General features: G+C 39.9%; 1 protein-coding gene across 2 annotated transcripts in view; it reads right to left on the bottom strand.

The window, feature by feature from the left end:
• TRHDE (thyrotropin releasing hormone degrading enzyme) overlaps positions 1-25,677 on the bottom strand; it is a 450,253-nt gene that overhangs the window by 280,977 nt on the left and 143,599 nt on the right. For both annotated transcript variants that reach the window (XM_027543346.1, XM_027543348.1), the window contains exon 3: positions 21,963-22,089. In XM_027543346.1, the coding sequence (XP_027399147.1) occupies positions 21,963-22,089 (127 nt within the window). The remainder of the gene's footprint in view (positions 1-21,962; positions 22,090-25,677) is intronic.

Genomic DNA, 25,677 nt, shown 5'->3' on the forward strand with positions numbered 1-25,677 from the left:
GAGAAAGGGGAGAGTGAAGAATAACCCACCAACCCCCAACCCATTATGAAAACTTCTGCTTGCATTTTTTGTCTCTATTGGAGTTCAAAATAAGGTTTAATTTTTAAATTGGGTCTTGCTGACCCAATAATTGAGACATTGACCAAACTTAGAAAAAGGGAAAAAATAGTGAACTAGCGGTAATTTTGGAGAAGGCGATGGCACCCCACTCCAGTACTCTTGCCTGGAAAATTCCATGGACAGAGGAGCCTAGTAGGCTGCAGTCCATGGGGTGGCGAAGAGTCGGACACGACTGAGGGACTTCCCTTTCACTTTTCACTTTCATGCATTGGAGAAGGAAATGGCAACCCACTCCAGTGTTCTTGCCTGGAGAATCCCAGGGACGGGGGAGCCCAGTGGGCTGCCGTCTATGGGGTCACACAGAGTCGGACACGACTGAAGTGACTTAGCAGCAGCAGCAGCAGCAGCAGGGGTAATTTATAATCAAATACTGATATTTCAATAATTCACTTAGTGAATACTAGTTTACTGAGCATCTTCCTCCATCTAGGGTGGAGGAAGAAAAAAAATTCCTGTTTCTAAGTTCTTCTGACTGGTCCAAGAGTTAACGTGACATGAGACAGATTAACAGGAGAAAATCAAATTTAATTACATATTTCAGGGATTCTATAAGAATATGAGGTTCGAGGACAAGTTAGACAATTAAAGCTTATATGCCATCTGAGAGAAGGAGAAGAGGGCAGGGGTTTGGGACTTCAAAGGAAAGAAAGGCAACTTATAGGAAGATGAAAAAAGAGCAAATATTTGGTACACAAAAGTTTGTTGGTAAACAAATGTTTGGTGTGCCATGCAGAGATGGTGGGACCCAGAGAGGACTTTATAAAACAGGCCTTGCTAAGTGTCCCCCAGTCTATTATACCTAGCTAATACTATACTGTATTTATGGTGATGGTTCCTCTTCCTGGAACAAGCCCTTTATCTAAACATCTTTAGGCAGTTAAAGGGAGGAGGTAGAAGCTCTTCTCGAGTCTTTTGTTTCATAAGAACAATCATCCATAAATAATCCTCAAGACAGACATATTTTGGGGTAACAAGTTATGTTCCCCTATATTGGGCACTGAGAAATCATTCATGGTTAAGATAAAATCCCCACCCTTATGAAATTTCCCACAGAATAAGTAGACACTATTACATAAATGGCACAACTTACAATACAATGGCATATTCATGCTATAAAGAAAAATAAATACAGCCAAGGAGACAGAGTCTAATGGGTAGTTACTTTTGATCAGATCATCATGGAATGTCTCTATCTCTGCTAAGAGGTGGCATTTGAACATATTCTCCAAATTAGTCTCTAGTGAAAAAGCATTTCAGAATGAAGGAGCAATAATTCAAAGGAAGAAATGAGAATGGTGCATTCAAGAAGCATAAAAAAGTCATATTAATAGAGATCAACAAGCACACAGGCAATGATGGGTCCTGTCAGAAAGGTAAACAGGAGTCAGATCCCAGACAGCCTCATAGACTGACATAAGAACTTGCCCTAAATTTGAAGGGAAGCAACAGAGAAGGCAATGGCACCCCACTCCAGTACTCTTGCCTGGAAAATCACATGGACAGAGGAGCTTGGTAGGCTGCAGTCCATGGGGTCGCTAAGAGTCGGACATGACTGAGCGACTTCCCTTTCACTTTTCACTTTCATGCATTGGAGAAGGAAATGGCAACCCACTCCAGTGTTCTTGCCTGGAGAATCCCAGGGACAGGGGAGCCTGGTGAGCTGCCGTCTATGGGGTTGCACAGAGTCAGATACGATTGAAGTGACTTAGCAGCAGCGACAGCAACAGAGGGAGTGCAGGGGTGCATCCTGCAGGCATGCAAACCCTGTGCTTGCCCAGCATTAAAACCAAAGAAACAGCCCTGCAGTCATCAAGAGACATCAATGGTTTAATACATGGGGGAATCTTACACATGTGAAGCAAAAAGTTCCCGCATACACCCCATCACGGACGACAGGCTGCAGGCAGGACGGGGCAGCAGCCTTCCCTAACAGGGAGAAGGGAGACTACCAGTTAGAGGGGAACTAACCTCAAGGCGGCTCAGCAATTACCAGGGAAAAAAGAAGGCACATCTCTCCCAGCCCCTTGGGCTAACAACCTTCATTGGGCAGATGTCTTCTCTTTGATAAACTGTCACAGTGGAGCCTTTCTGATCTAAAAACTTAGAGAAATCCCTACGTGGGGCCAGAGTCACGTCCATCGGCACCTACTGATTAGGATCCATCATTAAGAGGGAAGGTCAGTAAGGTGAGTCGGGTATGGGTGCCGCAGGGACTGCTGGAGTAGCGGGTGGACAGAAAGCAAAAGAACAGCCATTTTGGGTGGCGTGGTCATCAGGGCAAGACTGATGGAAATGTCATTTATATTTTTAAAAGCTCACTCTTGGTTGTTGTTTAACAACAAAATTGGGTAGTAGAGAGTGTTGCAAAAAACTTGCAAGAGAAAGTAGTTTACAAGTTGGTTCAATAATCCAGGAGAAAGAAGATGGTAACACGGACCAGGGAGTAGCAGCAGAAACAGGGAGAATGAGTAAAGCACAGGATACACGTTGAAGATAAAAGCCTACAGGAGTTGCTGCTGAACTGCACGAAGGCTGTACAGAAGACAGAATCAAGACTGACTCTTCAATATTTTACCTAAGTAGCCTGTATATGGGGCTGCCGTTTGTTAAAATGAAGATGGAAGATGGAGCAGGCTCGGTGGGGAAAACAAGAGTTCTAAGGTGAAGATGTTTATGTTTGCCCATTTGACATCACAAATGTCAAATAAATTAGAGCTCAAAGGTCAGAGGTGACTTAGTAAGCTTCATGCCTGCTCAGCCCATGTGTTTACAGCTTGTGCAGCAAGAAGGTGCCATTACCTGCTGTACACCTATTCCTGAGAAGCGAAGCGGGGAGCAAGGAAGGGTGGGGAAGGAGAGTGCTTAAGCAAACAGTCAATTTCAGGGGACACATCTAATGTTTCAGAACATGTCACATTTTTTAAACTTAGCAAATAGCAAAATTGAGGATCTTCCCTGACAGTGTCAGATTTTGTGTATCTGCTTTCAAACATATCAGCCACTGAAGATGAGATTAAAAAAAAAAAAAAACCTACAAATAAATGATTACAGAAAAGGAGATACGCTGATCCTCTTTCTTAGACAGCAGTTGATTTATCTTGAACAATACAGTGCTGTGTTATAGTTGACATGCTTTTTGTACTGAGCCCAGACAGTGAATCTCAGACCATCGAGCTCAGATGTGAAGTGTGTCGCAGGTACTGCAAAGATGTTACTACAAATTTCAAGAAAGTGTTAAAGCTTACTAAGTCCTTTCTCTCTTTAAAGATATAGTGGAATCAAGGTTAATATACCAAGACAATTCCCATACCTTTGCTTTCTGCAATGCTTCATGGGAGAGAATGAATGGGTTGGGATGACAATTATTAATTCATCTGCCTTGTGTGAATGTACTTAGGCAGCTACAATCCATGAGGCTACAAAGAGCTGGACCTGAGTCAGCAACTGAGCACGCATACACTACCCATTTGCGTGCTGAGGGAGGCAAAGTTTAAGAAATACTAGTTTAGAGAATTGACTGCACAGACAGAAATGTTGAGATGAACGATTTTCAGGCCTATCTTAATGTGCTAGTTTAAATGTGTTAATAGTCACCAGTGTCTAATAAAGGGGGCAAGACAACACTTCTTGAGCTCTCAAATTCTAAACACTGAGAAATCTGACTCATAGCCCAGGTAGATCCTAAACATGCCACTTTCAACAGACTTTAATGGAGAGCATTTATTTGTGACCTGACTTTCACCCCTCTCATTTCCCAACACAATTCTTCCTTTTCTTAGGCATAAAAAATTGCGTAAGAAAAACACTGTACAAAGAAGTCCTAATTAGATTTGATTACTAGCTTCCTTAATAGCCGGTCAAGCCTATTCAACTCTGCACCATCAGAATCCCAAGCATCCGGAGCATCCCTTGGCATCTTGAGTCTGCCACATTTACATGTATACATTCCTTCATCCAATTCAAATTCACATCTATTCAAGCTCTTTCATTCTATCCTCTGGAACTTCCTATGTATCATTAGCAAATTCTCTTATCTCCTTCATTTCTTTTCTGAGTGTTTTTTTGTTTTTTTTTTTTTCTTTCTAGCTCTAATTGAAACCTGGCTATATCTTGAAGGACACTCTCTGAGATGGGGCTGACATATTTCACTTCCCATGACATACAAGCCTGGAAGTGTCATCCTTGTTGTTTAAAGGTATTATACTTACAGGCTAAGTAGCTTCTCTACCATCACCCTAAAATTCTCAGTTTCCTGAATAAATGCCAGTGATACCACCTGTTTCCTGAATTCATCTGCCGTTGCCTCCAGGCATCGCATTTCATTAAAAGATGCCTCATTGGTGACCCCAAAACAGTGATTTTCCAGCATTCTTCGGTCATCCTACTTGGATGTTTCCATGTTCTCACTGATAACCCCCGAAGACCCTTGAGAGGCATTGATCTTCTTAGCTCTAGTGTTCTCCACTGACCACATCCAGCCAATGCTTTACACTGGACATTGTCATTTCCAAAACTTTTATCACCGAGACATGTCTTCATTTCAAGCACTGCACTCCTGTTTACAGCATCCTGTTGTTCACAGCCTTGTTCTGCCACTTCTGCTTCAGTACTTCATCCTCTTCCCTGGGATCCTCAATCCATTAATTCTGCACATTTTCAAAGCCTCTCTTCCTCTCACACCCAAAGTCTATGATTTTGGATAATTTCACACAGAATTGCTGATATAGGCATCATCAAAATTACTTAATAAAGAGAGGGAAGGGATGGCCATCTTTCCATCATTCTCATCTGGCAAAACTTCTACCCCTTATACCCAACATTATACCTATTCCGTGCCTGCACTGACTTGCTAATGGTATAAACTTTAAATTTATGACTATATAGTGGGCCCCTCTGCTGTGCCACAGTTATACTGTATTTCTGTTTTCTTATGCTCTCCTATCCTCTAAGACAATTACCTCACATCTCTCCTCTCCTAAATCTCAGCTATTTCCCACTATCTCCTTTCTTAATTTGAAATAAGAGGTTGTAGAGAAAAATGGACATTGCAATCCTGACAAAATCAAAGCTTCCAGATATCATTCATTTTCACTGACAATGTGAAATAAATTATATAAGGGCATTTGATATAATTGCCTTACTGTGAATATGTAATCCAGAATATGAATATAGTATGTAATAATCAAGATGTGAATATACATATAATTGCCTCTCTTCTTTTCTCAGCTATTTGTAAGGCCTCCTGAGCTATTTGTAAGGAAGACTGAGCAAATGAACTGAACTGATATATGTAATCTGTATCTATAAATAGATAGTATAAAATATATAGTATTGAGTTTTTAAGTTTATGGATTAAATAAATTGATATATAGCAATATTATACATTACTATATATTATAATATAGTATATACTTATTGCTTATTAATAGAAAGGCAAATTTCATTAATGTACATATTCTTTTTATGCTTAGGATCAAAACACATGTCTTCAAGAACAAAGTGTACTAATTGTTTTGAATGTACCAATTCAGTTTAATTCTTTGCTGTTGTTGTTCAGTCGCTCAGGTCAGTTAAGTTCAGTTCAGTCTCTCAGATCTGTCTGACTTTTTGCGACCCCATGGACTGCAGCACACCAGGCTTCCCTGTTCATCACTACCTCCCACAGGTTGCTCAAACTCATGTCCATCAAGTTAGTGATGCCATTCAACCATCTCATCCCCTGTCATCTCCTTCCCCTTCTACCTTCAATCTTTCCCAGCATCAGGGTCTTTTCCAATGAGTTGGCTCTTCACATCAGGTGGTCAAATTATTGGAGTTTCAGCTTCAGCATCAGTCTTTCCAGTGAATATTCAGGATTCACTTCCTTTAGAATTGACTGATTTGATCTCCTTGTTGTCTAGGGGACTCTCAAGAGTCTTCTCCAACACCACAGTTCAAAAGCCTCAATTCTTTGGCACTCAGTTTTCTTTATAGGCCAACTCTCACATCCATACATGACCACTGGAAAAACCATAGCCTTGACTAGACAGATCTTTGTTGACAAAGTAATGTCTCTGCTTTTTAATATGCTGTCTAGGTTGGTCATAACTTTCCTTCCAAGGAGTAAGCATCTTTTAATTTTATGCCTGCAATCACCATCTGCAGTGATTTTGGAGCCCAAAAATAAAGTCAGCCACTGTTTCCACTGTTTCCTCATCTATTTGCCATGAAGTGATGGGACCGAATGCCATGATCTTAGTTTTCTGAATGTTGAGCTTTAACCCAACTATTTCCCTCTCCTCTTTCACTTTCATCAAGAGGCTCTTTAGTTCTTCACTTTCTGCCATAAGGGTGGTGTCATCTGCATATCTGAGGTTATTGATACTTCTCCCGGCAATCTTGATTCCAGCTTGTGCTTCATCCAGCCCAGCTTTTCTCATGATGTACTCTGCATATAAGTTAAATAATCAGGGTGACAATATACAGCCTTGATGTACTCCTTTTCCTACTGGGTGACTTAAACAAAGATTCATTTTCTCACAGTTCTGGAACCTAGAAATCTGAGTTCAGGTTGCCAGCAGCATTACGTTCTAGAGAGAGCTCTCTTTCTTCTTCCCTTGTAGACAGCCATCTTTTTGTTGTGTCATCATGTGAAAGAGAGAGATTTCACTCATTTCCTCTTTTTACACAATCACGGGATCTAATGGATTAAGATGCTACCCTTATGACCTCATTTGTCCTCAGTCACCTCTTAATTATCTCCCATCTCCAGATATACTCACAAGGAAAATTAAATCTTCCTTATGAGTATACACAATCTTCCTTCATTTGCATATGAATTTGGGGGAGATACAATTTAATTCATAGCAATATATTTAAGAAATTATGATTTGCTGCTGCTAAGTCGCTTCAGTCGTGTCCAACTCTGTGCGACCCCATAGACGGAAGCCCACCAGGCTCCCCTGTCCCTGGGATTCTCCAGGCAAGAACACTGGAGTAGGTTGTCATTTCCTTCTCCAATGCATGAAAGTGAAAAGTGAAAGTGAAGTCGCTCAGTCGTGTCCAACTCCTAGCGACCCCATGGACTGCAGCCTACCACGCTCCTCCGTCCATGGGATTTTCCAGGCAAGAGTACTGGAGTGGGGTGCCATCGCCTTCTCCGATTATGATTTGAGGTATACCCAAATTTCTGCTACAGACATGGAGTACTGGTTTTGTCCACTACAGAAATTTAGCGCATCAAGTTTCATACCATGACTTTATTAATATTAATAAAAATAGACAGGCTATATCTTAATGTACTTAAAAGCTAAATGATCACAGACATTATCAACTTACCAATTATTTTACAGTTTAGTGAATATTTTTCAGTCTGTAAAATAAAAAGAATTGCTAAACAATTTAAAAGCTAAAAACCAGTCTATTTTAGATTATTGGAGACACATTATAGGTCATTCGTGAATTATTTCCCATATGAAGGTAAAACCCATAAGGAAAAATATAAAGCCAATAAAGAATAAATCTAAGTTATAAACCATTAAAATTCTTCCAACTGAAAAAATGGCATTTGAGACCCACCCTCTCTTTCAAAATTACCCTTTAAAAGCTTAAGAAATGCCCTAAAGGCTTCATTTACAACAACCATGCTAGATTTGCTCTGCTTGTATACTGCAACCTCCCTTACAGGCTAAGGTTTGTTTCACAGTTCAGTCTGTTTTACATTTCAAAGTCCATAGCAGAGGTATCAAAATTCTCAAAAGCAGGAATGAAAATTTTAAGCTAAAAGATGGACCAGTAGTGCATTTTCCATTTGAAATCTTTCAAGAAGTTTTAGTCTCAATCCTAGATCCCTGTAGTGTCACAGTAGATAAAGTCATAATGTTAAAACTGTAAAAATAGCTGATTTTATGGTAACACTTCATTCTCAAATGATTATATCACTTCTATATTAGCCAAAATTTTTTCTAACATATTTTTGCTTGTAATAATCTCTTCATATCCAGCAAAGTTGAATTTTATATAGTTTATTGAGGATCCATCTCCTATATTTGAAAAAGAGAGTAAACAAAATATGTATGCCTCACTCAGGTTACAACAGCACATCTGTGTCTCACCCTACAAAACTGTAAGTAGATATTCTATGGTTTTTGGCTTCCCTGGTGGCTCATATGGTAAAGAATCTGCCTGCAATGCAGGAGACCCCTGGGTTTAATCAGGGAAGATTCCCTGGAGAAGGAAATGGCTACCCACTACAGTATTCTTGACTGGAGAATTCCATGGACAGAGGAGCCTGGAGGGCTACAGTCCACGGGGTCATAGAGTCAGACATGCCTGAGCAACCAACACACACTCACACATATACACACACATAGGTTTACTACATTTTCTTATCTGATAAGATCAAAAGACCTTAATGCCAAAGGCAAAGGGATGCCCTGATTATGATTATCACTTAGAATGCCTAAACTTTAGAAACAATAATAAATCAATAAATAATCACTGCAAATCTTTACAGTGGAAACCTGAAAAGTTCTGAATTAGATAAAGAACACTGTCGCAATTACACAGGGACAAAGGGGAAAAAAAATTTTTTATGACTCTTTCTCTCCTCAGAGCCTAGTGCCTTAATTGACTTTTAGATACTTAACCCTAATTTACATAACTATCCCTCAGTCTCAGCTTCTTGAAATGAAGCTATTTGGAAAAACCTTCTGATTTAAATAGCTAAGCTATTTTAGCTCTCAAGTTTACAGCGACAGTCACCTTTCTTTTAAAATTGCCTGACTGGCAGTGCATCCCCAGGAATAGGCAGCAATTCCCAGCCTAGACTTTAATGAAATGCTCCTCCCTTTCTTTAGGGCTTTGGATTGCAATTTGGCTATAATTAATTCCAGATTGACCAATAGCCAGTGAAGGACGCAACTCACTCTCAGAACAGGATTATTACAACCATTATTTTGTTCTCAATACAGCTGTTCCATCTAGAAAACACAGAAAATACTAACTATTTATCTTGCTATTTAATTGCAAATGAGCAAGAAAAGTGAAGGAGCCACAAAAAGACTGTGCCTTTTCATTGTAGATACACAGAAAAAGTAAGCCACTTTGGGGTTGTCTGGGATGAGAGAAAGCTCATAGTTTTTCAACCTTGTCATAATTTTCTAAACTGTAGATGGGAGGAACTGACATCAAAGCTTTACTTGAAGGTCTATCATAAAGTAGTAAACTCTGTCGCTCCTTCCTTCAAAATACTCAGAATCTGCCCAAATCTCACCACCTTCACTTCTATGATTCTGGTTCAATATAGTATTATTTCTTGGATTAATGTAATTGCTTCTCTCTGCTTTGTGCGTGGCTCCCCTCCTCCCACCTATCTATTCCTTACGAGACAGCCATGTGAGCCCTTAAAATGTAAGTTATGGCAGATCATGTCTGCTATGGACTGAATTATATCCGCCAAAATTCAGACACTGAAGCCCTAACTCCCTATGTGATGGTATTTGGAGATGGGGCCTTCTGGAGGAAGATCATCAGGCTTAGAAGGTTAAAAGAATGGGTCCTCATGATGGGATTAGTACTCTCATCAGAATAATCACCAGAGCTTGCTTTGTCTCTCTCTGCCAAATGAAAGGACTCATCCAGTGGCTCAGCAGTAAAGAATCCACCTTCAATGCAGGAGTTGCAGGAGATGTGGATTCAATCCCTGGGTCAGGAAGATCCCCTGGAGAAGGAAATGGCAACCCACTCCAGTATCCTTGCCTGGAGAATCCCATGGACAGAGGAGCCTGGTGGGCTACGGTCCATAGGGTCGAAAAGAGTCGGACACGACTGAAGCGACTCAGCACACACTCGTGCCGCGTGAAGACACAGAAAGCAGGTGGGCGCCTGAAAACCAGGAAGACAGCTCTCACCAAAACTCAACCATACTGGCACCCTGATCTCAGATTTTCAGCCTGCAGAACTACGAGAAAATAAATTTCTGTTGTATAAGCCACCCAGTTGACGGTAGTCTGTTATGGTAGACTGAGCCTCTAAAGAAATGCCTTTGCTCAAAATAAAAGTGCATGTCGTTCAATGGCTAACCAACAGGACTTCACCACTCGGCCCAGCTAGCTCTCAGACTTCACCTCCCCTGACAGTCTCACTCACTCTGCATCAGGCACACTGGTTCTTCAACAAGTCAGATCACCTCTTCCTTAGAGTTTGCACACTCTTCAGGATTTTGAATCAAGTGATACCATTTCAGCAAGGCATTCCCTGACCATCCACTCTGTTTAAAACTGCAACCCTTCCCCAGCCAACATTTCCAACACTTACTTCTCTACACTATAGTCTCTAAAGTAGTTATTAATTTCTAACATTATATAGTTTATTGTTTGTTTGTTTCTCTCCCCTATTAAAATATAAGCCCAGTGAGGATGGGGATTGCTGTCTCTGTGATGACCTGTATATTCTTCAGTATCTAACAGAACAGTGTCTAGTATACAATAGATATTCACAAATGTCATCAAATACATGAAACAATGTTGTTTTCATTTCAAAGAACAAGGAGAAAAAGAGTCAATAGACAGCCATGCTTATTTCATTTTCAGGTTGCAAAATCATCCCAGCTGCAAAGTATAGCCTCTTAATAGCCTCAGTCTAGAACTGCCAAGATAATGATCCAAAAACTCAATACTTCTAGTTATCAGCTCACCCATTTTTCACCAACAATTTCCAATACATAAACCCTAATGAGACAGTGGCTCAACTACAACTAATTCATCTTTCACCTCTTTCATCCATATTTGCCAAAAAACAAACAAATAAGAAAAGAGTTCCTTGGTAGTTTAACTGTTGTTGTTGTTGTTTGGTCACTAAGTCATGTCTGACTCGTTTGCAACTCCATGGACTAAAGCCTGCTAGGCTCCCCTGTCCACAGGACTTTGTAAGCAAGAATACTGGAGTGGGTTGCCATCTCCTTCTCCAGAGGATCTTCCCAGCTCAGAGGTCGAACCCATATCTCTGTATTGGGAGGTAGATTCTTTATCATTGAGCTGTCTGCAGAGACCACATCATCACTATTTCTTTATTTTAAAAAAAACATATTTTGTTCATTCACAAAGTAGTCAAAGAGTTGCGTCTTTTTGCTTTCTAATGTGGTAAAGACAGTTTACAGAGGAAGAAGTTGGAGATTACTCGCTCATTCAACAATAGTTTATTGATCATTTACCTTGGGTCAACCACTGTTCTAGGCAGAGAGGACAGAGCAGCAGACAAAGAGACCAAAATGTCTATCCTCACAGAACATTAACATGTGGCAGAGGAGGAGAGGTAGCTTAGAGACAAATAATAAAAGAAAACACAAATAAAACACATGTTGGGGAAGTAATTATAAGTGCTATGGAGAAAAGTAAGCCAGCAAAAAGACGTGGGGAGTGATCAGCAAGGCTGTGATTTAGCAGCAGGATCAAAGAAGACCTCACTGGAAATGGTGATATTTCAGCCATGTACATATCTGTTCTGGGCTGATGGAAGAATGACTGTGAATACCCAAGGCTAGAGCACACTTGGTATGTTGGAGAAAAAACAAGGATGGCGCTGCAGCTGAGACAGAGAGACTGAGCAAGAGAGAAGCAGGCGATAAAGTTGGAGAGGCCAGATCCTCAAGGGTCTTGCAGGCCAAAGGGAGAATTCTGGATTCTATTACTTTACTATTTTTTAAGATACCTTTTTTTTTTTAAATTGGAGTATAATTGATTCTTGCCTGGAGAATCCCACGGACAGAGGAACCTGGCAGGCTACAGTCCATGGGGTCGCAAGAGTTGGACAAGACTTAGTGACTAAACCACCACATAATTGCTTTACAATGTTTTGTTAGTTTCTGTTGTACAATGAGGTGAATCAGTGTATGTATACATGTATCCCCTCCCTCTTGGGCCTCCCCACTAGGTAACCAGAGTACCAAGCTGGGCTCCCTATGATATACCACAGGTACCCACTAGCTACCTATTTCACACATGGTGGTATATTTATGTCAAATCTAATGTCCCCATTCATCCCAACCCTCCCCTTCCCCCATGTGTCCACGTGCCTATTCTCTACATCAGCATCTCTACAGTTCCATCTACAGCTCCATCTCTGTGGTGGAACTAGGTTCATCTATACCATTTTTCTACACTCCACAAATGTGTTAATATATGATATTTTAACGGGAATCCATTGGAATGTTTGAGCAGGAGTGAAACATCACCAGGTAAGTTCAATATCCTTCCCCAAAACTGGGTAAATTCAAGCATCTCATTTTCTCAGACCACTTTAACTTTACAGTTCAATGAGGTTGAACTGTTGAGCTAGGCAAGAATGAGAACAGTAGCTATGGAAATGTGAAGAAGTGATCAGACTCCAAACACATTTAGATTGTGGGGTCAAAAGAGTTTATTGATGGCTTAGATGTGTAACATGCAAGAAAAAGACACTAAATCCAAGGATTTTTTTTTTTTATCTGAACAACTTTTGAAGGGATGAAGCTCTCCTTTACTGAAATGGGGAAGATTATGAAGGGAAGAAGATTGTGGTTTAGGAATTGAAGATAAATTTGAGCATGTTAATTTGAGATATTCATTAGACATCCAAATGTAGATATCAAAGAGCCAGTAGGATGTACAAGTTTGGAGTTGAGGAGCAAGAACCAGGCTGGAAATATAAATTTGGGAATCTAGTATCAGCAGATGGCATTTAAGCCAAGAGGCTGGATGAAGTCACCACCAAGGCAGGTATCAAAGAGAAGAGAAGCAAAACCGGAGTCCTGGGCACTCCAGTATTGAGCAGCTAGAGAGGGGAAGAGGAGAAAAAATTAGACTTTCAAAGAATGTCCGGTGAGAACAAACAAACCCCTCAAACAGGAAAATGCATTGCCTTGAAAGACAAATGAAAAATGTGTTTCAAGGATTTGGAGAGAGCAACTGTGTCGATACTGTTGACAGCTCAAGATGAAGACTGAGAATTGCCCACTGGATTTGGCAATGTGGAAGCATTATTGAACTTCAGAAGAGCAGTTTTAATACAGTGTTGGGGGCAAAAGCCTGATTCAGAGTGCACTCAAGAGACAAGAGAAAGCAAGAGATTGGAGTCAGTACAGACGGACAACTCTTTCAAGCAATTTAGCTGTGAAATAATGGAGAGAAATGGCGTAGCAGCTGCAGTGAGTATGGATGTGTGTGGTTAGGTTGAGAGAAAGAGAATCACGTTTTTAATGCTGATGGGGAAAGACCCAATAAAGCGGGAGAACTGAGGATATAGGAAGGAGAAGAGAGAACAGCTGAAGGGATGTCCTTGAGCGAATGAGAGAGAATGGGGCCAGGTGCACCAAAGCAGAAGGCGCCCATGACTGGACCAACACACCCACATTACCAGGAAAGAAAGCAGACCATACGGCACAAGGCTGGTGCAGTGATGAACAACACAAGAAAATCCTGAAAGAAGTTATTTCCTGGGACCTCTCTGGTGGTCCAGTGGTTAAGAATCCACCTTGCAATGCAAGAGATACAGGTTCGATCCCTGGTCCAGGAAGACCTCACATGCCATGAGACAACTAAGCCTGTGCACCCCAATTATTGAAGACTGCATGCTTAGAGTCTGCACTCTGCAGCAAGAGAAGCCCTGACATCCCAATAATGGAGACGGAAATGGCAGCCCACTCTAGTGTTCTTGCCTGGAGAATCCCATGGACAGGGGAGCCTGGCGGGCTGTAGCCATGGGGTCACAAGAGTTGGATACGACTGAGCAACTAAACCTTAAATCTAAAGAACAGCCCTTGCTTACGGCAACTAGAGAGGGCCCTGACACACCAAAGAAGATCCAAAGTTATTTCCTAGTTTAAAAGCATAACTGAAAGGGCCAACTACCTCTGCTGTAATATGTAAAATAATGCTTCAGAGGCCTCTATAACTAAGTTCTGATTAAGTTAAACACTTTCAAAACTTGCATTTGTTTTCAGGATAAAAAATCTTTCACAACAACCCTAATTAAATTAGTGGAAATTTATACTTAGGAGTAAATCCAAAATTGTGAAGCTCTGAAATTTTTAAAACTAGAGAAGGAGGGAGGTGGGTGGTAAACAAATTGAACATGTCACAATATTGCAAACTAGCTAAATAATGATAAACTTCTCTTCCACTAGACTGGAAGCTTCTAGCAGAAGAGGCCATTTAAAATCCATTGCTGAGTACAATACACATAGTAACTACTCAATAAATGCTTGTCGAATTAATTAGTTAATTCAGTTCTATAGCTGGTTTGTGTTGCACTCCATCTGGCATACTTGTAGTTTGCTAGTTTATAGCAGTAACAATCTCATGCATCATTCCCACTAAAATGCATTGTTTTCATTGATTTGTTTATTTCTATTTTGCATTAGTAATTGAATATCATAAACACTGAGCATCGTATATGTGGTTTGCTTGCTAGTACAATCTTAGAAGTGTACAGCACGTAATAGCTGCAAAACAGCTTTACAAGAACAGCTAAATGGCCATATTATAGAATAATTAATGAAGGAGAAAATGCCTTGTTAAACTGTGTTAAAATAATTGTTAAATATTGAAGTAACTGTGTCCATTTTAATAGGGTTTGGTGTTGTTTCAGCACAAATGGTTGTCAGAATGAAGGTTAGCAACATATAAAAAATATTTTCCAATAAAAGGCATGATAACTGCTCTTTGGGTTGATGAGAAAATCACCACGTGAAGGGTTTCTCAGAAATAAATTACCTTCATAAATGGGAGAGCATATTTATTTGATTCCTAAGAGGAAGGACAAGGATAGTCATTTGAAGAAACTTACTTCTCTATAGGACTTAGTAAACTAGAAGGCAAAGAACTGCTTCATCTGATTCCCTAAAAAATGCACTAGTAATGTTAACCCACAGAGAGACCTTTATGTTAGTTCCCATCAAGAAACCATATCATTAAATAGCTCCAGTGTATATTCAAATATTTTTAGGAATTCTGATTGAAGAAAACACTTTGGGAGTGAACAGACATTATACATAATTAGAGCAGACGATATAAAGACCATGTGCAGAATAGATAGCTAGTGGGAAGTTACTGGACAACACAGAGAGCTCACCTGGGTGTTTTGTGATGACTTAGAGGGGCGGGATTGGGGGCGGGATTCAGGAGGGGGTGAGGGGGTGGGGTGCAGGGTGGGAGGGAGGGAGGGAGGCTCAAGAAGGAGGGAATATGCGTATACTTACAGCTGATTCACACTGCTGTACAGCAGAAACCAACACAACATTATAAGGCAACTATCCTCCAATTAAAAATAAATATAAACAAAAAAGAGCTTCTAGAGATTTTATTTTAAAAAGTAGTATTACTTGAGGCTATCAATGAAACATATATACACTATTCAATATTTACCTAATCAAAAAGAAGGTAAGAAAAGTCATAATTTTAAAAATTACATCTCTAATGATAACTATGAGATGTATTGATATAATTAAAATGAGAATAGTATTAAATGATTATCACCTCAAATGTACCCACTACTTAAAGAAAAAAGATATATAATCACAGAGAGTGAAATCTATAGCAGTCAACACAAATATTTTATGAAGGAAAAAACTCCAGTTTTACTATTCACAAATAGCAAATCCTGATCCTCATCACCATCACCACCACCTCCATCATCAACACCACAATAAAGAAATGGATGTATCTGTTATAGCTTAAACAAAACTCAATCATTAAAACTAACCTTTCTTATTCATGAAGTTCAGTAATGCAAGTTATCCCATAGCTTCTCTATTCCTTTATAGAAAAACAGACTTAGCTTTCCCTACCACACAGTTCTCAAAATGACTTCTCCCTTTTCTTCTCCACCTCCGACTAAAGTTGTTTCTTTTTTCAGGACTCAAGTAAAGATAAAGCTTCTTTTTATGTGCATTCCATGCCTACAGCATTCCAATGATCCCAAAGCCTTGACTACATGGTTCTACATTTTTGCCCTACAAAATTTTGGAGCTTAATTATATTCCATATAGTGTGAGTCTCTAATCCATTCATTCCTATAAATATTATATTCTCTCCTTAATAAAATCACAACCTCCCTGAAGCCAGAAATTCTTCTTACAAAATAACTATGCTTCCTCTACAAGTATAGCAGTGTGCCAGGAAAGTAATATATTCTTCATAAAAGCATGTTGTCTTTAAAAGAAATAATCGAGCAAACTCCTTTATAGAATGTACTGATTTACAAACTATACAGTAACAGCAAATAAAACTGAAACCTACTTCCATAATTAATGGAAATTTAATAGGATGAATAACAAAATATTCCAGTAGAAATCTGAGTCACTTTATCTGCCATCTAATTGACTTTTAAAGAGTCCATCATGAAAAAAACTTTTAAAATACACATCTTCTAGTAATGAAACTGTAAGTCATGCCTCTTTTTTAAACAAGTTTTCTATAAGAACCACATATCACTTTTTAACATGAACATGAAATTGACAATAATAGCTATTCCATTATTCCTCTAGCAATCAAATTACTTAGTTTATTAAGGTGATTTAGATTTTAATTTCTGAATTCTCAAAATTTCTGGAATCTGTTTCACCAGATTCTTAAGATTCTGGAATTTAAAAACATGGTTTTGGGTTACAAATCCACTATTTCCTGCTGTGTGATTCAAAAACATAGTAACTTAGTGCCTAAATTTTGTCACCTGGAAAATGAGAAAAAGCCTCAAAAGTATGTAGTAAAGATTAAACAGGTTAAAAGATGCAAAGCCTTTAAGAATGGCCCACACTTAATAAACACAAGCCCATTTGCTTTTGTAGTTATGTTCAATTGTTTTGAAGATAGGAGGAAAGATAAGTTAATTCTTTATATGTCTATAACAACCATCTTTTAAAGTAAACCTCCATGCCTCAGAGAGTTCTAGAGAAAATAGGGCATAGACCTATAGAAAGGCTTGCTTTACTATATCAAGTAGACTCTACACCTTACATTGCAACTTAGCAGTAATGAAGAGAAAATCTCTACAAACTTTATACAAATACTATAGTATCAGTATAAGTTTCCTTAGACTAGTATACCAAGCTCCTCTGTCCATGGTATTCTCCGTGAATAAGAATATTCTCCAGGCAAGGACACTGGAGCAGGTAGCCATTTCCTTCTTCAAGGGATCTTTCGGGACGAGGGATTGAACCCGAGTCTCCTGCAATACAGGCAGATTCTTTACTGTCTGAGCCAGCCGGGAAGCCTAAGAGAGTTTCAATTATCTAATAGATTTAAAAACAAACTCTTACACAGCACACACTGGCTGCCTATTTGGGCTTTAAAATGTTACAGGAATATTGTTATGCAACAAGGAGAATCAATCTTGTTCTAACAGCAAGCATCAGAATTTCTTTTAGGGAACTACTCTGAGAAACTACTTGTAGTGAAACTTAAATCCTTAGAGATGAGCTAATACGAGATGATGCAGTGGCAGAGAAATGTAAACTGTTCAGCATTAGAAATGAACAAGATTTGGGGAAGAGAGAAGACATTGCTGAGTTTATGACAGAAGAGCAAAATGATATTTTTAAGAAAAGAAGGATTCAGTATTAGGTTTTAAAGGTTTGTTTTGGGATTTTGCAATGTCTAACACCATGACATTCACAATTGCACACATCTCTGCAAACCTTCAGTAGAGTCAGGTGAGCTGGTGGAGAGTGTTCTTATCCATGTGTTTCCTCTCCAGGTTTTCTAATGCAAATCAAAGAAAGAGGAAAGTTCCCATCCCCCTTGATGTAGCTTGGGACAGGAACAACATAAGAGGTGAGGAAGTGATCTGTTCACAGAAACAGTGCTTATCAAGAGGTGAGCATTTTTAAAACACAAATATTTCTCCTTGTCCATTAGAACTCTCCCATGGGGAATTTTCAGAAATGCTGGTCTGTGGTCTGCACTCACTTTCTCTAGTTTCTGCATCCTCTCCCCAGTGTACCCCTATTTGCTCTTGAACACACCCATCAGGCCTCTGACCTAAAACCACTCCTGCCAAGGTCACTAGTTACTTTCACATGGTAGCCTCAGTGTATGATCAATTCTCAGTCCTCATCTGTCTTCACTAGATGCCTGGAAATATCTCATATATCTGCTTCTTTAGGGTCTCAATCAGTGGCTTCCTCCCCATGGCCCTTCTCTAGCTCCAAATCTAACCTCTAAACATCAGGTCAGTCATTCCTTGCTCCTATTCTCTTTCTACCTGCTCTCACAACTTTGGTGATCCCATCCAGCCTCAAAGTTTTATCCATCATAACACACTGACAAACATGTGTCTCTAGCTGGATTCCTCAATCAATTTCCATATTCATAAATTCAACTGTCTACTTGAATTTCCTAGAAACATCAAGCTGCCACTTAAATGTTTAAAATGATCTCTTTCCACACTCCTTTCTCAGTAAATGACAATTCCATCCTTCTAGTTATAAGGCACAAAATCTTGGAATCACTCACAGTACCTCTCTTTCCCTCAGATCTCACGTCTGGCTCATCGCTGTCTCTACTTCCAAGATATGCCTAGAATTGGACCACTTCTGACTATCTCACTCTTAAGATCCCAGTCCAAGCAACTATCAAACTGTGCCTGCATTTTGCCATAGCCTCTTGGCTGGTTTTCGTGTCTCTGTCCTTTCTCCCAGGTCTTTCCATCTCAGCCATCATAACAGCTCTTGGTTGAGGGAGACTGTCACGCGCACTGTGGGACACTTAGCAGCACCGCTCGTCTCTACCCACTAAATGCTGGTAGTACACTCCAGCAGTCCCTCTTGAGTTATGAGAAACAAAAACATCTTCAGATGTTACCAAGTGCCTCTGAGGGACAAAATCACCCTTGGTGAAGGACCATTGCCCTACAGTGTGTTCAACCTCGTGAATACACTTTTATAACAGAAACCAGATAATGTAATACTTCTGCTCAAAACTGAACAATAAATCTCCGTCTTATTAAAAAAAAAAACAACTAAAATCCTTACCACAGCCTGCTGGCCCTACATTTGTCACCCACTCATCACTCCCTGACCTCATCTGCTATTTCTCAACCCATTAAATCACTTTCCTCCAATCATACTTGCCTTTTTGCTATTCCTCAAATACATGAAAGCCCCCATCTCAAAATCTGGGCACTGTGTTCCTTCTGGCTAGAGTCCTTGCTCCATGATATCCCCTTGGCTTACCCCTTTACTCCCTTAAGTTCTCTGCTCCAAAGTCAGCTTCCAATAAGGCTTTCAATATCCCCCCATTTAAAAACTTCAGCCTTTTCTCCATGCGCCATCTGCTCCCCACACTTCCTACCCCTACACTCCATCTCTGTTTTTTATTTGTCTAGTTTTGGCTGGGCTGGGTCTTTGTTGCCGTGTGCAGGTTTTCTCTAGTTGTGGCGAGCGGGGTCTACTCTCCAGGTGGGTGCACAGGCTTCTCATTGCGGTGGCGTCTCTTGCTGTGGCGCACCAGCTCTAGGGCACGTGGGCTTCAGGAACTTCGGCTTCTCATCTCAGTAGTCGTGGCTAGAGGGCGCTGGAGGGCAGGCTCAGTAGCTGTGGTACATGGCTTAGGTGCCCCGTAGCATGTGGGATCATCCTAGACCAAGGATCAAACCCATATCCCCTGCATTGCAAAGTGGACTCCCAACCACTAGACTGCCAGGGAAGCCCTGGCTTATCTTTATTGGCCCTTATCTTCATTTGATATGCTACGCTGCTGCTGCTGAGTGGCCTCAGTGCTGTCTGACTCTGTACGACCCTATGCACTGTAGCCTGCCAGGCTCCTTTGCCCATGGAATTCTCCAGACAAGAGGACTAGAATGGGCTGTCATTTCCTTCTTCAGAGGGGATAAAAAGTAAGGATTTGTCCAAATGCTTCTGTGCTTCGGAATTTTTATGTAGGGAGTATTTGGAAAGCATACTTACAAATCTGTTAACATGTGGCTCTAAATATCCACAGGTATATTAAAAAAAAGTAGAGCTTTCAGAGAAAATGTTCAAACTGCAGGGGCTGTGGAAATTCCACTAGATACATAAAAAGGAGTGTGCTGGGGTAAGTCAAATCATTCAATTATATATGCCATAAGGCAACTTACCAAGTAATAGTAACAGCAAACACAGCTCTTTTCTATGGATGAAAGCCCACATGGTTCAATTGTGAGTGAAAGAGAGGAACAGAATGCTTCCTGCTGCAAGCAGACAGTTATGGGGAACCCCCCGAGGTTATAAATTGAGCTCCTCTACTAATTACCGGTCTGAAGGGGACAAAGATCCACATTTTATCTCCCTTGCTGATGTGCAGCACAAGCACTGGTGAATTTTACATCAGGGTCAGGCTGGGACGTCCCCAGCCTGCTTTACTTGGAGGAGGAGAAGAGTGTCGCCCCATGCAAATGGGATCAGGTCTTCCTTTCTGCCTTGGGTGCCTACCAGGGAGATGTCAGTACAACAGATCCTAACAGGGAAGTTGATATTGACGAGGGAGTAAAGAAGGCAGAGCAAAACAAAACACAGATCTTATTTGAAATAAAAATTTGTTTAGAAATTTGAAAGAAAAGCTTAGAGATTCAAGGTTACATGTTTCAAAAGACCTCAGAATTTTGTACCATCACTCATTAAAACTGTTCGCTGTACCCATTGACAACAACATCAATTATTCTATTTTCTGAATCGCTGATGGTAAGACCACTAAATCTACACAGCAGGCGGTTACTTTAGTGAAATAGGCCTATCTCCAGAGAGAGAGAAGAACTTGTGGTTCAAATGTTAATACTTTTGATCAGGTAAGTACTTTACTTTTGTCAGTAAGTGATAACTCTTATGTAGACGTTCATTAACAATGTTTCTGAGAAGGATAATGGATGGGGAAGAAGGGTTGAGGCACAACAAACTGTGACAATGTAATATTTCAAAACATGTTTTCTGAGAAGCAAAAATGACTTCAGCATTTCTAACGGATATTGGAGATACATATGTGATGGACAGGGAGGCCTGGCATGCTGCGATTCATGGGGTCACAAAGAGTCAAACACGACTGAGCGACTGAACTGAACTGAACTGAGATAGATAGGTAGATAGATAGATAGATAGATAGATAGATAGATACACACACATATACACCCTTTCTAACTTCCTGGAACATCATAGCTCACACCCTGCAAAAGTAGCAGTTTCATTCAAATTAGGAAAACAAAATTCATTCATTTATTCATATAACAAATAATTATTGAACTTTCTTTGTAAAAGAAAGACATGTGAATACAATCTCCATCATTGCAATTTTCCTCGTCTCTTGCTTTTATTCTACTTACTATAACTGTGGACTCAAAATATGACTGAATAAAAATAATCTAAAGGATAACCAATAAATTCATGTCTGACATCTGAGAATTAGGAAACAGAAACCAATCAATGAGTGCCTGCTTAGTGTAAAATATTGAATAGTTCTGGGAATCATCAAGACCTAGCTTGAAATCCCAAATCCTTTTCTATTGGCTGTCTGAGTGAATTGAGACTCCCAAGTCTCAATTTCCTTATGTGGAAAGTATTCTAACAGTACCTACCCTCAGAGCAGTTACAAGGATTAAATGAGATGTTGGCAAGCATCCCTCCATAGTACTTATTCAACAAATTAGCTATTTGGGTTATCTTTTGGAAGCTTAAAGTTCCATAATGCCTTTCTTAATTCCTATGAGCAACACTAAATTTTATTTTACCTCTTCAGAAGAAACTATTTTCTGTTCTCATCTTCTCTAAAAATAAAACCCTTGGAATGTTTCAGATACATGCATGAATAAGAAATTCCACTTCCAAGGAGTCCTTCCAACACAATAACCAAGAAAATTCTTACCTAGTTTTGGCAAGGAATAGGGCACGTTAAAGTAGTCTTCATAAAATTCTATTAATCTCTTTGCTATATGGAGCGCATAGTCCCCGGATCCTCTTCTGATAGCATCGGGTCTTGCATACAAGCGTACCTAATTTAAAATATATATAAAAGTTACTTTAGCCTTTTGATACTTGAATTTTATCTTCCCCGCATGTATGAATCTACACAAATCACTTCAAATACTACAAAAATTAAGCTTCATTCTTGTTCATATATCAAAGCACACTGGGACTGAAATAACCAAACTTAAACAATTAAAGTAACCAAGTTGAGCAAGTCACAATTTCCCAGCTTTACAAGTTGACACAGAGAAGATTTATACACCTTGCATCAAAATAAATATTCAAAGTTATCACTTACATGTGCTTGCTAGAGATAGGAAGGTATGGTGGATTAGTATAATGGTTCCCTGACTATGTTGAAAGCAGGTAGGATGCGGTGACTCGGCAGGAGAGAAAATTCATGGTTTGTTAAAGATATACTGCAACAAGCTTTGGAAGTATTACCAGGCTGAACAAAAAACTAATTTATGCTTCTACTTTTCTTTGGAACCAACTATCCAACTGTCCTTATTCTCAATATGCAAAGCAGGAATAGAAAACTCTTCATGTACACAAATGATTGCCATTCTGGAAGGCTGTCTTGAGGAAGGCAACTGCTCCCAGGCTTCAAAACCAGCTGAAATAATTCATATTTCTAACACAATCCAGATACTTACTATTGATTTTCAAATCAAGCATTGTGTATTATCTAGTCCTTGGCCAAAAGGAGCCTGAGGCAAATAACATAAAACTGAACAAAACTAACAACTGTATAGAAAAGGTTAAAATGAGATTAGTTTTCTTAAAGCTTTCATAAAGCTATCCAGCATCTTTCTTTCCAAAGGCTAAATCTATTTTTCACAGATGTGGTCCCTAATCCTCATATCAATTCTATGAATAAGAAATATGTGCTTTGTGGAGCACTGGAGAGCCCCGCAGCCCAGGAGTTGGGTTTTATTCCTACTCTGCCATTAACTAAGCTGTGTGATATTGAACAAATTACTTAACCTCTTCCAGTCTCAAAAGTTCTCCTTTATAAAATGAAGGCATTGGCCACCAGCTGGTTGCTAAAGTGCTTTTCAATCCTGAAACACATTACTTCCAATCCCATTTTACAGATAAAAGATCTTTGCAAATCACTAAAAACATAAATAGATGACTCTGCATGTGGAAATGGATATTTATATACAACAGGAAGACAAAAGAAAGCTGCACTCAATCATATAAAAATTGATTTTACAATTAACTCTTTATTATCCTTGCTTCAGGAAAGAGAACAGAGATGTGTGTAATCAAAAAGAACAAAATGTCAACAAAAATACATTCTGACTTTGCTAGAAAGATCTGTAATTCAACAATATATTCACCAAATTCAATGACTATTATGTACTGAAATTGTGAAATGCCTTCTCAGCTGACAGTCAAATGAAATAACAAATGTTGTTTGCAGTCACCTGCAGTTTTGGTTGGCAGGAGGATGAAACCACAAACTATCAGGAGACACCATCTGCAACAGCAGAACCTAACACTCTCAGAGAGACAGTGGTCGTGATCTGCTACCCTTGACATCAACTGCTTATAAACATGAAAGGTCTTGAATTCCCAAAAACCAAATCCTAAGGAAAACATGAGTGCACAGGTGATTTATTAAGGAAGTGTTCTCAAGGGCAAACCTACAAGGGAGCAAGGGAAGCAATATAAGAAAGCATAAAAAGCCAAGCAAGGGTGCAATTTCAAGTGAAGTCCTGGCCTCGGCCTAATCCTACAGGGAGTCCTAGCTTGTAAATTGCACTGGCAAGTTTGTGCTGCCTTGAAGCAAGAGAGCTCCCATATTCCTGCTCCTCAGTCATTGGATACTGGTTACCAAGGGGAAAGCATTAAATTCCAGGTGTTTGCTTTTGGAGCATCTGGATGACATAGTTCCAGTGGCTCAAGGATAGTCCTTGGGAGAAGACTTCAGATGTGAGCTGTTAGAAGCAGAACAGTGAGAGCTGGGGGATGAGCACCCCAGACAGAAAGGAGACCTGGCCTGTGCACTGACAGCTCACACCACAGACGAGAATCGGTTAGGCCTGCATTCGTTCCCTCAATATTTATTTGGCAGCTGTTTTGCACCAGGGCCTGGACTAAGCCTTTTTAAATGAGTGATGAAAAAGACAGGTTCTCTAATTAGAGATGATCCAAAGCATTGCTGAGAACAAAAAGCAATAAAGGTGGAACTCCCATTCTCAAAGACCTTCCTATTCATAGGTAAATTAATTGTAGTAACAGTGAATGGTAAAGTCTAAGTGCCAAGTGGATACTGAGGAGAACCTTCTCAGAAGGTTCAAGGTGAAGTAAATAGTAAATTCATATGCAAACCATAACCAGGACCATTGCAAAATAATGCAGCAAAAGGTCACTGATTTTACTCCTAAGAAACATCATTGATTTTGGTAGAAACATGGCCATTCCTATCAGTCAACTCTACCAGTCAGTCAAGCTATCTATACGCCCAGACAAGAGATGCACAATTAAATCAATCTAGTTGTCAAGATTTGATGGAAATGATCCAATTTAAGTGAGAAGCATACCCATGTTTAGTACAGGGTCTTCATTTGTTCATTTAAACATTTATCACATATCTGCTGTGTGCCAGGCAATTGACTAGAGAGTAGAAATAGAACAATAAAAATGTCTGCCACAAAGTAAGCAAAGCATTTACTCTTACTTCTCTTAAGAGGCTCACAATGTGGAGAACCAAACTAATCAACAGCAAAATACAATGTGAGAAATTGCATTTTGCCTTCCCTCCCGTTACAACCTGACCTCCTGTAATTTAATAGAAGGAACACCCATTGCAAAGGACTGAGCTCCTGTCCAAGGCCAAACACAGTCTATCCTTCCTGCCTTTTCAAAGACATTGTTCTCAAAATTCTCCCCTTCATGGTCTGTATCACCAATTTAGGCTCCCATACTGGATCCTTTCATCAGCAAATACTCTGCATCATTTCCTATGTTTAACAAAAAATCTTTCTTGACTACAGTTCCTCCAGCTATGGTTTCCAGCAAGAGTGCTTAAAATACGCTTACTCCTTGGAAGGAAAGTTATGACCAACCTAGAAAGCATATTCAAAAGCAGAGACATTACTTTGCCAACAAAGGTCCATCTAGTCAAGGCTATGGTTTTTCCTGTGGTCATGTATGGATGTGAAAGTTGGACTGTGAAGAAGGCTGAGTGCCGAAGAATTGATGCTTTTGAACTGTGGTGTTAGAGAAGACTCTTGAGAGTCCCTTGGACTACAAGATCCAACCAGTCCATTCTGAAGGAGATCAGCCCTGGGATTTCTTTGGAAGGAATGATGCTAAAGCTGAAACTCCAGTACTTTGGCCACCTCATGCGAAGAGTTGACTCATTGGAAAAGACTCTGATGCTGGGAGGGATTGGGGGCAGGAGGAGAAGGGGACGACAGAGGATGAGATGGCTGGATGGCATCACTGACTCGATGGACGTGAGTCTGGGTGAACTCCGGGAGTTGGTGATGGATAGGGAGGCCTGGCGTGCTGCGATTCATGGGGTCGCAAATAGTCGGACACAACTGAGCAACTGAACTGAACTGAACTGAACTGAACATAGAATTTCTATATAATTAGAA

This window comes from Bos indicus x Bos taurus, chromosome 5, assembly GCF_003369695.1.
Source record: "Bos indicus x Bos taurus breed Angus x Brahman F1 hybrid chromosome 5, Bos_hybrid_MaternalHap_v2.0, whole genome shotgun sequence".
NCBI lineage: Eukaryota > Metazoa > Chordata > Mammalia > Artiodactyla > Bovidae > Bos > Bos indicus x Bos taurus.